We start from the raw sequence: 15,201 nt of genomic DNA, 5'->3' as shown, positions 1-15,201 counted from the left end.
GAATTTAGGGTAGGCCACCCCTTTCACCAACGCGCCGACTCTCACACTGCTTTAAAATCATTGGGCGTCAGCGCATGTGCGAGTTCCATTACTCTACCCTCATCTATGGTCATTCGCTTTGAGTCGAGACCGAAAAAGCAAGACCGGCTGAAATGTGTTTTCTCCATATGGTGGCTAGACTCTCACCCTTAGACGTAAGTCATCTATGGTCATTCGCTCTGAGTCGAGACCGAAAAAGCAAGACCGGCTGAAATGTGTTTTCTCCATATGGTGGCTAGACTCTCACCCTTAGAAGTAAGGTGAGGAGTTCAATTATCCGGGAGGAGCTCGGGATAAGTTTATTGGCAACACTAAATTGACCCTAGTGTTTATCGGTGTTGGCCCTGCGATGAGGTGGCGACTTGTATGCAGCTGAGATAGGCTCCATCATCCCCGGTCGCGGGCCTTAGTTTCGTAACTAAGGCCCGCTTAAGCTTTTGATTTGGTCCACCGAACATCACCCAAATAGGCTTGATGAAAACAATAAAACTAGGGTTGATCATGTATGCAGTACTCCCAGCACCCCGCGAGGCACATGTGTCACAGTGAAGCAGCAGAAAAAGACTACTCATTCAACCCAGGAAAAAAAAAGATTTTAAATTACAAAAATCTGACTTTTAACAATAAAGTATGAATGTTCTACCCCGAGCAAGAGCTTGAGTCATTGTTATCTGTCGGACCTTTTAAGCGACAGACACATTATTCCAGACAAGCTGCAACACTGGTAGAAATCCCGGCATGTAAGCTTCATCACGAAACTTGGTCAAACATTTGTAAGTAGATATAATTTGTGTAAAGAGATATTTAGTTTGTTTTGTATTGAAATTGCTGACTTTGTGATGTCTTTTGTATTTGTGGTCGTGATATTTTTTTGACTCTGTACAGGGCGACAACGCTAATAGTGATAGTCACATTCAATGGTTGGTTTGTGAAAGTTGTGCAATTTCTATATATGTAAACATTTGCAGTTTATTGTGTCTGTATATTAACATTAAATATTCTATTTTATTTATGTAAAATACCCAATGGACATAATTTATGTAAAATACACAATGGACATTCTACTTTTGTTATGTTTATATTTTCAGTCTTGCAAACCTAAATGAAGGAAAAAGTGTAAAGTAATAAAACTACGGAAATTAATTCAAAAGAAGCAAAATCAAGCCTCATCAAAAACTGGAGCTTCTTTTTCTTCATACTTATACTGTTAACTAGCTGCACATGCTGGAAACGAGTAGCAACGGCAGAATATTGAATTTGACAGTGCAGTCTGAAAACCGATGTTTACTTTGCAATTAAAGGCCTACTGAAACCCACTACTACCGACCACGCAGTCTGATAGTTTATATATCAATGATGAAATCTTAACATTATAACACATGCCAATACGGCCGGGTTAACTTATAAAGTGACATTTTAAATTTGCCGCTAAACTTCCGGTTCGAAACGCCTCTGAGGATGACGTATGCGCGTGACGTAGCCCGGCGAACACGGGTATGCCTTCCACATTGAAGCCGATACGAAAAAGCTCTGTTTTCATTTCATAATTCCACAGTATTCTGGACATCTGTGTTCGTGAATCTGTTTCAATCATGTTCATTGCATTATGGAGAAGGAAGCCGAGCAAGCAAAGAAGAAAGTTGTCGGTGCGAAATGGACGTATTTTTCGAACGTAGTCAGCCACAACAGTACACAGCCGGCGCTTCTTTGTTTACATTCCCGAAAGATGCAGTCAAGATGGAAGAACTCGGATAACAGAGACTCTAACCAGGAGGACTTTTGATTTGGATACACAGACGCCTGTAGAGAACTGGGACAACACAGACTCTTACCAGGATTACTTTGATTTGGATGACAAAGACGCAGACGTGCTACTGTGAGTATGCAGCTTTGGCTTTTTTTTGCGTATGTACGTAACTTTTTTAAAATATATAAGCTTTATGAACCTTGGGTTAGGTGAACGGTCTTTTGGGCTGAGTGATTGTGTGTGTTGATCATGTGTTTGAATTGTATTGGCGTGTTCTATGGAGCTAGGAGCTAGCAGAGGAGCTAGGAGCTAGCATAACACGTACCGTACCGTACGTGCGCGTCACGTACGTAACTTTTTAAAAATATATAAGCTTTATGAACCTTGGGTTAGGTGAACGGTCTTTTGGGCTGAGTGATTGTGTGTGTTGATCAGGTGTTTGAATTGTATTGGCGTGTTCTATGGAGCTAGGAGCTAGCAGAGGAGCTAGGAGCTAGCATAACAAACACGCAGGTGTTATTATGCAGGATTAATTTGTGGCATATTAAATATAAGCCTGGTTGTGTTGTGGCTAATAGAGTATATATATGTCTTGTGTTTATTTACTGTTGTAGTCATTCCCAGCTGAATATCAGGTACCGTGAGTATGCAGCCTTGGCTGCTAAACATTCGATAACTTGACCGTAGGTGCGCGTCACGTACGTAACTTTTTAAAAATATATAAGCTTTATGAACCTTGGGTTAGGTAAACGGTCTTTTGGGCTGAGTGATTGTGTGTGTTGATCAGGTGTTTGAATTGTATTGGCGTGTTCTATGGAGCTAGGAGCTAGCAGAGGAGCTAGGAGCTAGCATAACAAACACGCAGGTGTTTTTATGCAGGATTCATTTGTGGCATATTAAATATAAGCCTGGTTGTGTTGTGGCTAATAGAGTATATATATGTCTTGTGTTTATTTACTGTTGTAGTCATTCCCAGCTGAATATCAGGTCACCCCCGGCTCTCACAGCATCTTCCCTATCTGAATAGCTTCAACTCCCCACTAGTCCTTCACTTGCACTTTACTCATCCACAAATCTTTCATCCTCGCTCAAATTAATGGGGAAATTGTCGCTTTCTCGGTCCGAATCTCTCTCACTTCATGCGGCCATCATTGTAAACAATAGGGAACTTTGCGTATATGTTCAACTGACTACGTCACGCTACTTCCGGTAGGTGCAAGCCTTTTTTTTATCAGATACCAAAAGTTGCAATCTTTATCGTCGTTGTTCTATACTAAATCCTTTCAGCAAAAATATGGCAATATCGCGAAATGATCAAGTATGACACATAGAATAGATCTGCTATCCCTGTTTAAATAAAAAAAATTCATTTCAGTAGGCCTTTAAGTAAAAGCAGTCTCAAAAAAATATTACCTGCGGAGGCACTTTCTGACGAAATATCCACATTTCGATGTCCGGCCCCTGAGCCCTTGGGCTCTTGAAACAGTGGCCCTCATCAATATGTAGTTGAATAGCCGTGCCATAAACTATACACTACTGCCTTCCAATGTCTTGGACTTGCAACTGTAATTGAGACTCAGAAATTTCAAACAAGATATAACAACTGGACAGCTCATTTTTAAATGTTGCAATAAAAATTTAGATTTTATTATCAAACCCAATTAATATTTATTAACACACACAAAAGTACCAAACATTGGCACCGTCGAGTTCCGGTATCAATTTCCAGGGACCAGTTCATTTGTGAACAGTACCAAGTGGATTCACCGTAACTAGAGTAGGAAATGAGGAAAGATTGTTCTACTGCCATTCTACTACCCTTTGCAACATCCTATCTTTGTGAGATGGGATTGTTTACTGTTGCTGCAATAAAAAACAAAAACAAATGACAGACCTTAGCTTAACATTAAAGGCCTACTAAAATGATTTTTTTTTATTTAAACGGGGATAGCAGATCTATTCTATGTGTCATACTTGATTATTTCGCGATATTGCCATATTTTTGCTGAAAGGATTTAGTATAGAACAACAACGATAAAGATTGCAACTTTTGGTATCTGATAAAAAAAAGGCTTGCACCTACCGGAAGTAGCGTGACGTAGTCAGTTGAACATATACGCAAAGTTCCCTATTGTTTACAATGATGGCCGCATGAAGTGAGAGAGATTCGGACCGAGAAAGCGACAATTTCCCCATTAATTTGAGCGAGGATGAAAGATTTGTGGATGAGTAAAGTGCAAGTGAAGGACTAGTGGGGAGTTGAAGCTATTCAGATAGGGAAGATGCTGTGAGAGCCGGGGGTGACCTGATATTCAGCTGGGAATGACTACAACAGTAAATAAACACAAGACATATATATATTCTATTAGCCACAACACAACCAGGCTTATATTTAATATGCCACAAATGAATCCTGCATAAAAACACCTGCGTGTTTGTTATGCTAGCTCCTAGCTCCTCTGCTAGCTCCTAGCTCCATAGAACACGCCAATACAATTCAAACACCTGATCAACACACACAATCACTCAGCCCAAAAGACCGTTTACCTAACCCAAGGTTCATAAAGCTTATATATTTTTAAAAAGTTACGTACGTGACGCGCACATACGGTCAAGTTATCGAATGTTTAGCAGCCAAGGCTGCATACTCACGGTACCTGATATTCAGCTGGGAATGACTACAACAGTAAATAAACACAAGACATATATATACTCTATTAGCCACAACACAACCAGGCTTATATTTAATATGCCACAAATTAATCCTGCATAATAACACCTGCGTGTTTGTTATGCTAGCTCCTAGCTCCTCTGCTAGCTCCTAGCTCCATAGAACACGCCAATACAATTCAAACACCTGATCAACACACACAATCACTCAGCCCAAAAGACCGTTCACCTAACCCAAGGTTCATAAAGCTTATATATTTTTAAAAAGTTACGTACGTGACGCGCACGTACGGTACGGTACGTGTTATGCTAGCTCCTAGCTCCTCTGCTAGCTCCTAGCTCCATAGAACACGCCAATACAATTCAAACACATGATCAACACACACAATCACTCAGCCCAAAAGACCGTTCACCTAACCCAAGGTTCATAAAGCTTATATATTTTTAAAAAGTTACGTACATACGCAAAAAAAAGCCAAAGCTGCATACTCACAGTAGCACGTCTGCGTCTTTGTCATCCAAATCAAAGTAATCCTGGTAAGAGTCTGTGTTGTCCCAGTTCTCTACAGGCGTCTGTGTATCCAAGTCAAAAGTCCTCCTGGTTAGAGTCTCTGTTATCCGAGTTCTTCCATCTTGACTGCATCTTTCGGGAATGTAAACAAAGAAGCGCCGGCTGTGTACTGTTGTGGCTGACTACGTTCGAAAAATACGTCCATTTCGCACCGACAACTTTCTTCTTTGCTTGCTCGGCTTCCTTCTCCATAATGCAATGAACATGATTGAAACAGATTCACGAACACAGATGTCCAGAATACTGTGGAATTATGAAATGAAAACAGAGCTTTTTCGTATTGGCTTCAATGTGGAAGGCATACCCGTGTTCGCCGGGCAACGTCACGCGCATACGTCATCCTCAGAGGCGTTTCGAACCGGAAGTTTAGCGGCAAATTTAAAATGTCACTTTATAAGTTAACCCGGCCGTATTGGCATGTGTTATAATGTTAAGATTTCATCATTGATATATAAACTATCAGACTGCGTGGTCGGTAGTAGTGGGTTTCAGTAGGCCTTTAAGCAAGAGTTCAGAGTAGCAATATTAAGTTTGAAGCCACTAAATGCGAGCAGAATCATCTTTGTTGTAGATTTTTTGTGCATCTGGTAGAGTGATGGTAAATTGTATTGAAGTTGATTGTGTTTGTATAAAACAGAAACATTCTATGAAATAAGTTTGAAAGAATCAGTAATAATTGTTTTTCAGAAAAAAATGCTCTAACCGATTGACAGTTTGAAACGTCTTTGTCCAAGGCTTTTTCCTTCTGATTAGCTACAACATAAGCAAATGTGGCACAAAACTAACAAACAAATCCTAGAAAAATCTTTTTGAAAGAAAATAACCTGATAAAAGCTGACTAGTGACCAATGTTTACCATTTCTAAACATTTAAAATTGTACTGTTAGCTTTATAAATATGCAAAACTCATTGAATTATTTGCACTTTTTTCTGTGTGTCTACCATTTTTAAACTTTTAAAATTTTACTGTTAGCTCTATAAACATGCAAAACTAATTTAATTATTTGCACCTTTTCCTGTGTTTTGAGAATCACTGAACAGGGTTGTTTAAATGTTGAAAATGGACTTTAGTAGTTGTTATCACAGCTCATTTTACTTTAGTCTACTTTGATAAGGCGATTATATAAAGAATATAACTCTGAGTTGTACCGATAGATACATAAATATTATGAAGTTCTCAATAGTAATTCAATTCGGGAGTGTTTGTAAAAAATCATAGCACGGCATTAAGGAGGTATATAAAAATAGTATTGTATGTGATACTTACTTTATTAGGTGCTGGTGTCGGTGAAGGACCAACATATGTATAATTGCTGTTGTGATATGTCCGAAAATATGGTGAAGTCTGTCAACAAAGTAAAAAAAAATACATCACACACTGAGTCAATAGAAGCACATCAAATTCATCAACCAACTGACTTACCTCGCTCGGACATATCAGTTCAATATCTGTGGAAAAATCCTGTAGGGATGTTTTATTTCCCAAAGGTTCCAGCTGGGAAAACAGTCGAGTGACAAGCGTTTACCATCTTCGAACAAAACATAGTGTGGCGAGCCAGAAATGCACACAAACAAACTCAGGTTAAAGGGGCTGTTTGCAACTTGCACAACAATAAAAACATTTTAAACCAAAAAAATAAGACCAGAACACCACCGGCGATCGTATGTTACCATTCATTGTTTCAAACCTTCTCTGTTCCCTTACTGCTGACTTTATTGTTCACTAATATCTGCCTGCAATGAAAGTTATTTGTTTTGTTGTCATTTGCATGTTTACACTTTCGTTATATTGTTGCATTTTTGTTATTTTGCACTAGTAATTTCTTCTTAAATAATTGTGTGTGGTTAAATGTAATGAGGAGTTATTTGAATGATGTTTTATGCTAATACATTGTTTTGTATGGTTGCATTTAGTTCTAAAAACAATTGTATTTGAAAAAAGTATTTTCCTGTATTATTATATTCATTATCAGGCAAGATTATAAATTATTCAATGATTATGACTATGGAAGAACTGACAAACGGTATTAATGATAACCACGTTAAAACTCCCGATGGTTAGTATTCCCGTTTTAATATCAAAATTGTGGAAAAACTGATTGATAACTGCACTTACTATCTTAAATGCTAACATGAAAATTATATAAACACAATGCTGTCTGAGCAACAACCATGCATCGGGAAATTATTCACAGTGCTTCACATTTTCCACATTTTGTTGTGTTACAGCTTCATTCCAAAAAGAAATACATTAATTTTTGCCCTCAAAATTCCACACACAATAGCCAATTAATGTGAATGTGAAATAGTTTTTGAAGGTTTTAGCAAATTAAAATATAAAACTAAGAAATCACAGGTGCATAAGTATTCACAGCTTTTGCGCAATACTTTGTTGATGCACCTTTGGCAGCAATTATAGCCTGAAGTTTTTTTTAATACGATGCCACAAACTTGGCACCCCTATCTTTGGGCAGTTTCGCCCATTCCTCTTTGCAGCACCTTTCAAGCTCCATCAGGTTGGATGGGAAGTGTCGATGTTCAATTGAATTAAAGTCTAGGCTCTAGTTGGGCCACTCAAAGACATTGACAAGAGTTGTCATGAAACCATTCTTTTGATACATTGGCTGTGTGCTTAGAGTCGTTGTCCTGCTGAAACATGAATCGTTGCCAGTCTTAGTTTAAGAGCGCTCTGCAGCAGATTTTCATCGAGGAATGTTTCTGAACATTGCTGCATTTATCTTTCCCTCTATCCTGACTATAGTCTCCCAGTTCCTGTCGCTGAAAAACATCCCCACAGCATGATGCTGCTACCACCATGCTTCACTATAGTGATGGTATTGGCCTGGTTTCCTCCAAACATGACTTGCTTTCACGCCAAAGAGTTCAACATTCGTTTCATCAGACCAGAGAAATTTGTTTATCATGGCTGAAAGTCTTTCAGGTGCATTTAGGCAAGCTCCAGGCGAGCTGCCAGGAATGCTGTAGCTCTGAAAGAGTGACCATCAGGTTCTTGGTCACCTCCCTGACTAGGGCCCTTCTCTCCCGATCGCTCAGTTTCGTCGGCCGGCCAGTTCAATGATGGTTACAAACTTCTTTCATTTACAGACAATAGAGGCCACTGTGGTCATTGGAGCCTTCAAGGCAGCAGATCTTTTTCTGTACCCTTCCCCAGATTTGTGCCTCGAGACGATCCTATTTCCGAGGTCTACCAACAATTCCTTCGACTTCATGCTTGGTTTTTGCTCTGCCATGCACTGCCAAGTGTGGGACCTTATATGCATAACGATAGGCAAGTACCTTTCCAACTCATGTCCAATCAACTGAATTTACCACAGGTGGGCTCCAGTTAAGCTGTAGGAACATCTCATGGATGATCAGTTGAAACAGTATAAACTGCATGGCAAAAACTCATTACTTACATGTGATTTATTTTTTTTATTTTCAATGTATTTGCAAAAGCATTTAAAAAGTACTTTTCACAAAGTGGGGTTTTGAGTGTGGAATTTTGAGGACTAAAATGAATGTATTCCATTTTGGTATAAGACTAACAAAACAAAATGTGGAAAAAGTGAAGCGCTGTGAATCACAAATAATTAAATTGATGGATCTGGTGAAATTCAGAACTGTGCAAGTAATATTTAAAGCAATAAATAACCTGCACCTTTGTGGTACCACAATTCTTAAAAAAGTATGTGCGTATCGCTTTGTGGGGTGACTCAGCGTAATCAATTAGAGGAGGAAATAAAGCAAAACATTCAATTTAAAAAATAAAAATACAACAATTATATTTTTCATAGGTACAACGAAAGGGAGGAAACATTAAATAACGTAAGGGGGTATGCATATTCATACAAACTAAGTTTGATGAAATGATCGTGACTTTATTATTATGTGTACATATTAGGGATGGGTTCGGAATCCAGTACTTCTTTGGGACTGACCGAATCCCACCGGTCCTACCGGGCATCGTCCGATTCACGTAAAATCCAATGGCGCCATTTTACGGTATCTGGGTTGCGCGTGACGTCACATCCGATTGCTGACTCGCACTTGGCAATCACTCCAGTAGCACTGGGAGCGGACTTAGCCGAACTACCTCTAGGTAATGTTGCAATGTTCAATGCGAACTAAAACATTGACTCAAAAAACGCTCCAACGTAAGTAAAGTAACGCTCCATTTTTCCAAAAACGGGCTAGCTTTATGCTAATATACATTAACTTTGCTATTGACATGCTATTGATTAGCATTAGCAATTTTACCTACCAACACCTCCCAATTTGTTAATTAAATCTACCACTAAGATGGATGTTACAATGAAATGGCTAGTCTGTAATAAGTACAATACTAAGGCTACGTCTACACTAAGCCGGATAACCCCTTAAACGAATAATTATTTAGCCTAAGCCCCGTTTCAGCCACACTAAACTATCGTTTAAGGTCCCCCTCCTCGGACAATTTTTTACATGGTAATTCTTGAATCACTGGCTCTTAGCTTTGTATGGACTCATTAATCGTTTACAAACTGAGTTCGGAGAGGAAGTGACGCCAGAAAGACCGCGCCCCACACAGGAAGTGACGTCAGAAAGAACGCGCCACAGCCAGCTTCATAATAAAGCAGTTTCGTAACTCGGAGCTAACCACTTGAAATATGGAGGCGAGTCATCCAGACATGCCCGTGTTTCTCCTTCCATCTGGACAGACGCTTGTGGAAATCACACATGAATACCTTAAGAGAAAGCATTTGCAGCTATTTCGGACTTCTCAGACAGCAAGAGAACTTTCGAATGTCCAGTTCAGCTGTAATTATACTTACCGAAAAACTTTGTCCATTTGTCGAAGGAGAGACAACGAGAATGCGGGCTCCCGTGGATGTGATTAAAAAAAAAAAGTAGCGTGTGCTTTGTATTACCTGGCCGTCGAGGGAAGACTACGGAAAACAGCGAATGCTTTTGGACTGGCAAAGCAGACTGTATCAGTTATTGTCCGCCATGTATGTCGCCGACTCAACGTCTAGGTCCAGAATATACACTACCGTTTAAAAGTTTGGGGTCACCCAAACAATTTTGTGGAATAGCCTTCATTTCTAAGAACAAGAATAGATTGTAGAGTTTCAGATGAAAGTTCTCTTTTTCTGGCCATTTTGAGCGTTTAATTGACCCCACAAATGTGATGCTCCAGAAACTCAATCTGCTCAAAGGAAGGTCAGTTTTGTAGCTTCTGTAACGAGCTAAACTGTTTTCAGATGTGTGAACATGATTGCACAAGGGTTTTCTAATCATCAATTAGCCTTCTGAGCCAATGAGCAAACACATTGTACCATTAGAACACTGGAGTGATAGTTGCTGGAAATGGGCCTCTATACACCTATGTAGATATTGCACCAAAAACCAGACATTTGCAGCTAGAATAGTAATTTACCACATTAGCAATGTATAGAGTGTATTTCTTTAAAGTTAAGACTAGTTTAAAGTTATCTTCATTGAAAAGTACAGTGCTTTTCCTTCAAAAATAAGGACATTTCAACGTGACCCCAAACTTTTGAACGGTAGTGTATAAAGTCACCAAAAACGAATGGAAGGCAAAAGAGTGAGTGTCCTGACCAGATATCCAAATCCATAGATTGATTGATGTAAAATGTTATTTGTCACATTGTGTACTTTCACGTGTCTAATAAAGATTTGATTAATTTATGATGGCTCAGGTGTGATTCACTACATTAGGGCCCCCCGGCACACTGGATTCCAGTTAATTGAAATACCACAACACTGGATATTGTTCAGATAAGTAAAATGTAAGAACTTGCACACGAAGCAACACTGGAGGTGACTATGACGTGCGCATTTTCCGCACATGCGTATTAGGTTGTGTTGTGCCGGCTGACGGAGGGGGGAGGGAGTCTTAAAATACCATTGTGTGTGTGTGGACAAGGATAAGGTTAGGTGTGATTTACCCTGGATAACCTTAGTGTAGAAGGGGCCTAACAGTATTAACACTTTTTAGGGCGCAACAAAAGACTCTGCAGGAAAAGACTGAACTGAGTAGCCATCACACACACCATAAACTATGCACTATTGTCAACTCACATCTTGGACTGTCATTAAGAATCAAAAATTATATAACAGATATAACAACTGGACAGAATGTATCATAATCAGCTCATTTTAAAATGAGATTTTATTATTAAAAACAATTTTTATCAACACACACAAAAGTACCAAAAATTGGTACAGTTGAGTAAAGGTTGATTCCCATGTACCAGGAAATGATGTTGTATCGGTTAAAATGTATGTATCTATCCCTAGTACTTATAAATTAAATGATCTATAACATGTTGTACAGCCCTTTGAGACACTTGTGATTTAGGGCTATATAAATAAACATTGATTGATTGATTGATTGATGTATTAATATACTTATTACTAACTAATATATCAGGTGATTATGTATTGTATTGATGATTGGAAATCAGATTATATGAGTGATGGGGCAGGACACACCATGTTTCTTTTTTAAAAATGTTACTATTGTTTTGGTTTTAAATGCATATGAGTATATTGTATTGGAGATGCTTAATTGTTTGAATTTAAACTTTTTTCTAAAAACAGGAGCCCAGTCAGGGAATTGGTAACCCTGTAAATGCGCAGTATCACCGGTCTGTGAGTTTATCAAAATGGGGTTATTAATCACAGTTACACGCTGATCATAATTTAAAACGGTAATAATACTAACCGTTGGTTTTACTGCGCTTTATCATTAATAGCGTTAATCATTACATCGCTAGTATATGCATTGTCGTGTAGTAGTTTGATATTTACCATGTTGTTCCACAGGGCGCGAGCCATCTGAGTCTGGGCTCTCTGGCTGAGATGAAAACAGTCGGCACTGAAGAAAGAGCGATCTACGCGGCCATCCTGTGAGTTTTCAACAGTGAGTCCTTTACTATACGTACTGTACACATACATATATATATATATATATTGAACATGTATGGATGTATTACTCACCGGTAGTTTGGGAACGATTATTTCTCTGAAAAAAGGCTGGATGACCACAGTGAAGTCAAGGCGAGTGTCGTAACGTTTTGACTCGACAAGTTCATTCAGTACCAGCTGTGGGACAGAGGGTGTTCAGTAAAGTTAAAGTACCACTGATAGTCACACACACACTAGGTGTGGGGAAATTACCCTCTGCATTTAACATCTCAATGTAGCCTTTATTAATACAGTGCTTCTCAATTATTTTCTGTTACGCCCTCCCGAGGAAGAAGAAAATATTTTGCGCCGCCACCCCCTACAGTATGTGTGTATAAAATTGTTATAAGTACACCTGTGCATAACATTGTACCATTATTAACTTTAAAGCAAAGTCTTTCTTTGTCTCCCACACTGTAGTCGCACTAAAGCCAAGCGTCACTTGCATACGCTTTGTTATATTTTAGTACGCCTGGCCCAACCCACTATTTGAGAAGGACTATATTGACACAACAACTTCCTGTAACTTCCTGGTCTGTCTTACCTGATATTTACTGTTCAGCTCTTCCACCTTTTTCAAAGCTGTCGAAGAGGGCTTTGGTAAGACAACGCAAGGACACATTATTCTAGAAAAGAGACAACATGTAATTATTAAAACAAATAATGACATTCAGATTTAAACCAGTGAAATGCTTGATGATACTGAGCAAGTTGACGGAAAATTAGAAGGTATAAAGTATAGTCTTTAATAGTATTATGTAACATGCTAGGGGGCTGTAGGGTTGACTTCAGTATGGCCGTGAACCAGAGATAGTGTAGTTTCCTCCGCTGTGATATAAGTCCGCTTTGGCATCTTTTTCTCGAAAAAATTGTTCTCATCACAATTATAATAAACTTGCTTTGGTATAAAGCTTTGCCAAGCTCTTCATTATGAGCAAGCACAAAGGAATGAGTGAAGCGTTCCACAGAGTCATGATTCGCAATCAGAGGCATACTTTGCTTGATCTAATAGTTCGTACATTGAAAAGTTCACAAAAAGAGGAGTTGGTAAATAGAGGGTCCTCTGTAATTCCTACTTGGCAGAAGCTCATTTCCGGAGCCAATTAACAGCGATAAAAAACTGATTACTCTATTACTGTTGGCAACCAGAAATAGATTTGACTATGGGAGTGTGTGCATATGAGACAATCAACACAAATGCAGTTAAAGTAGGTTTAAAATTAGATATTAAGAAATCATGTATTAAGAATATTTTACATGTAAAGATTTTTGTTTCCTATAAATAATCACGTATGAACAATAAACAGACTACATTGACAACTACAATTCAGTTGTTCAATATCATTTGTTTATATTCCAGATAATGTTCAAAGTTCATATGAAAAGATAAAAAAAAGGTTGATTGCTGCAAGGGGGAATAAAAATGTTCGATATCTTCCAGCGCAGTGAAGCCAATTCAAAATTGCTATGCTGTGTCGGCATTAATTGCAAAAGTACACAAGACACAATAAATGGAAAGAAATATATAAAAATTAAGTAATATACTTTAAACACTATAATTTTGTAAATAGTCTGGTTGTTTTAGAAATATGACTGTAAAGCTGTCATGATAATGGAGTTCGAAGCGATGCTAAATTAGCAATTATCTTTATCGGCTTTTGAATGCTGCTGAACCAAACTAAACTATTGCAAAGGACATGTTGACCCACTGCTAAATAAAATTTAGCAGAAACAAATTATAATTGTATCCTTGAGGCCATCAGTCCATGAAAGTAGACCAAGAAAACACCTGCAGAGCACGACCACAACTAGAGTGATTGGTCGCCATAATCAAGTGTCTCCTAATCATTTTAGTCCCAAACAACCGCATGTGCTTATGCCATTGTACAACAACAACATTGTGCTTATTACAAACCAGTATAGAATGCAGAGATTTATGATACTTCTTTGAAGTCCACTTTTACATACTATGGCTTAAAACTTTGTACTCACTGGACTAGCCAGGTTGGGCATTTCAACGTGGCATTAATGTGCAATTTTCGGAGAGGGGTAATGTGGATGGGTTCTATTAAGTTGACCAGGGCCCGGGGCACCTGGCAAAGATGAACACAGCCAATATCAACACACATAACCATGCTAGAATAGAAATTATGCCATTGCGTGTGTTTTACAGTACCTCTTTGTGTAGATAATCCAGACTTTCTTGGATCTTGTTGACATAATTCTCCACGGAAAAAAATAGCTGTAAAAAAATAAATGAACAAAATATGAAACATTTTCTTTGAAGCAATTTCTTTTGGATCCAAATAGGTCATAAATACTCACAGAATTTTGGCAGTGATCACATATGTCATTTCCACCGATAAAAACAGTGATCACCTTCCAATCGGATTCAAAGTTGATGGTCTGCATGGAAGAATTGTTTATGCTCTACTTTTCTCCTTTTTTTCTTTTTTATGTGTTTGTTTACTGTTGTTTACTTTTTATACCACTTATCTTCAGTAGGATCACAGGTAAGCCAAGTCAAGAAAAATTACTTTTTTATTTGAAAAAGACATTTTGTTCATTTAAGAATATTTTATCAGACACAGAATAATAATAATAATAATATTAAAACAGACTGGTGTACTTACAGAGTTCTTCATCCTGGCCACCAGGGCGTGCGCTTGTTTTAGCAGGTCTCTATTTAACACATAATTAACATATTTAATATAATATAATATTGAAATCATTTTTATTTATTTATTTCTATTATTTTGATTATTAATACAGATTTTATGATTGTTATATCAAAGTCATCTGAATTTTGATAATAAAATTGTCTAAATGCATGTAATAGGTACGTGACAAAAAAATTAAAATGCAAAGTGTCTCAAAGCAATTGATACCATGGCAAACAACTTTTCAATGGTAAGGGAGCTACACATTTTAATTCAAGACTAAATGGCTTTTTTGTCTTAAATTATTCATTAAAGACAATAAAGAAATGTGTGACCCATATAATGAAAAAAATTAAAACTTGATTCATTAATTTATTATCTTTAGTTAATTTGCAACGTTGGGATTACAGAAAAATTGCTATAACTTCCATATTTCCTACAATTTTCTAAATTAGAAATTTGAAAAGGCAATCCAAAAACAACCTATTTCCAATAAATCTAATTAATTATTCAATTATTTCATTAATTAATAAAAAGAAAAA

At 37.8% G+C, this 15,201-nt stretch overlaps 1 protein-coding gene across 1 annotated transcript in view; it reads right to left on the bottom strand.

Moving 5' to 3' along the window:
• LOC133640412 (phospholipase B1, membrane-associated-like) overlaps positions 1–15,201 on the bottom strand; it is an 80,370-nt gene that overhangs the window by 14,068 nt on the left and 51,101 nt on the right. The window contains 9 exon segments of the mRNA XM_062033805.1: positions 6,295–6,372; positions 6,451–6,522; positions 11,844–11,939; positions 12,033–12,137; positions 12,544–12,625; positions 13,992–14,092; positions 14,176–14,241; positions 14,325–14,405; positions 14,633–14,681. Of these exon segments, the coding sequence (XP_061889789.1) occupies positions 6,295–6,372; positions 6,451–6,522; positions 11,844–11,939; positions 12,033–12,137; positions 12,544–12,625; positions 13,992–14,092; positions 14,176–14,241; positions 14,325–14,405; positions 14,633–14,681 (730 nt within the window).

Source organism: Entelurus aequoreus, linkage group LG23 (genome assembly GCF_033978785.1).
Source record: "Entelurus aequoreus isolate RoL-2023_Sb linkage group LG23, RoL_Eaeq_v1.1, whole genome shotgun sequence".
Taxonomy (NCBI): domain Eukaryota; kingdom Metazoa; phylum Chordata; class Actinopteri; order Syngnathiformes; family Syngnathidae; genus Entelurus; species Entelurus aequoreus.
This window is presented reverse-complemented; position numbering and strand designations above follow the sequence as displayed.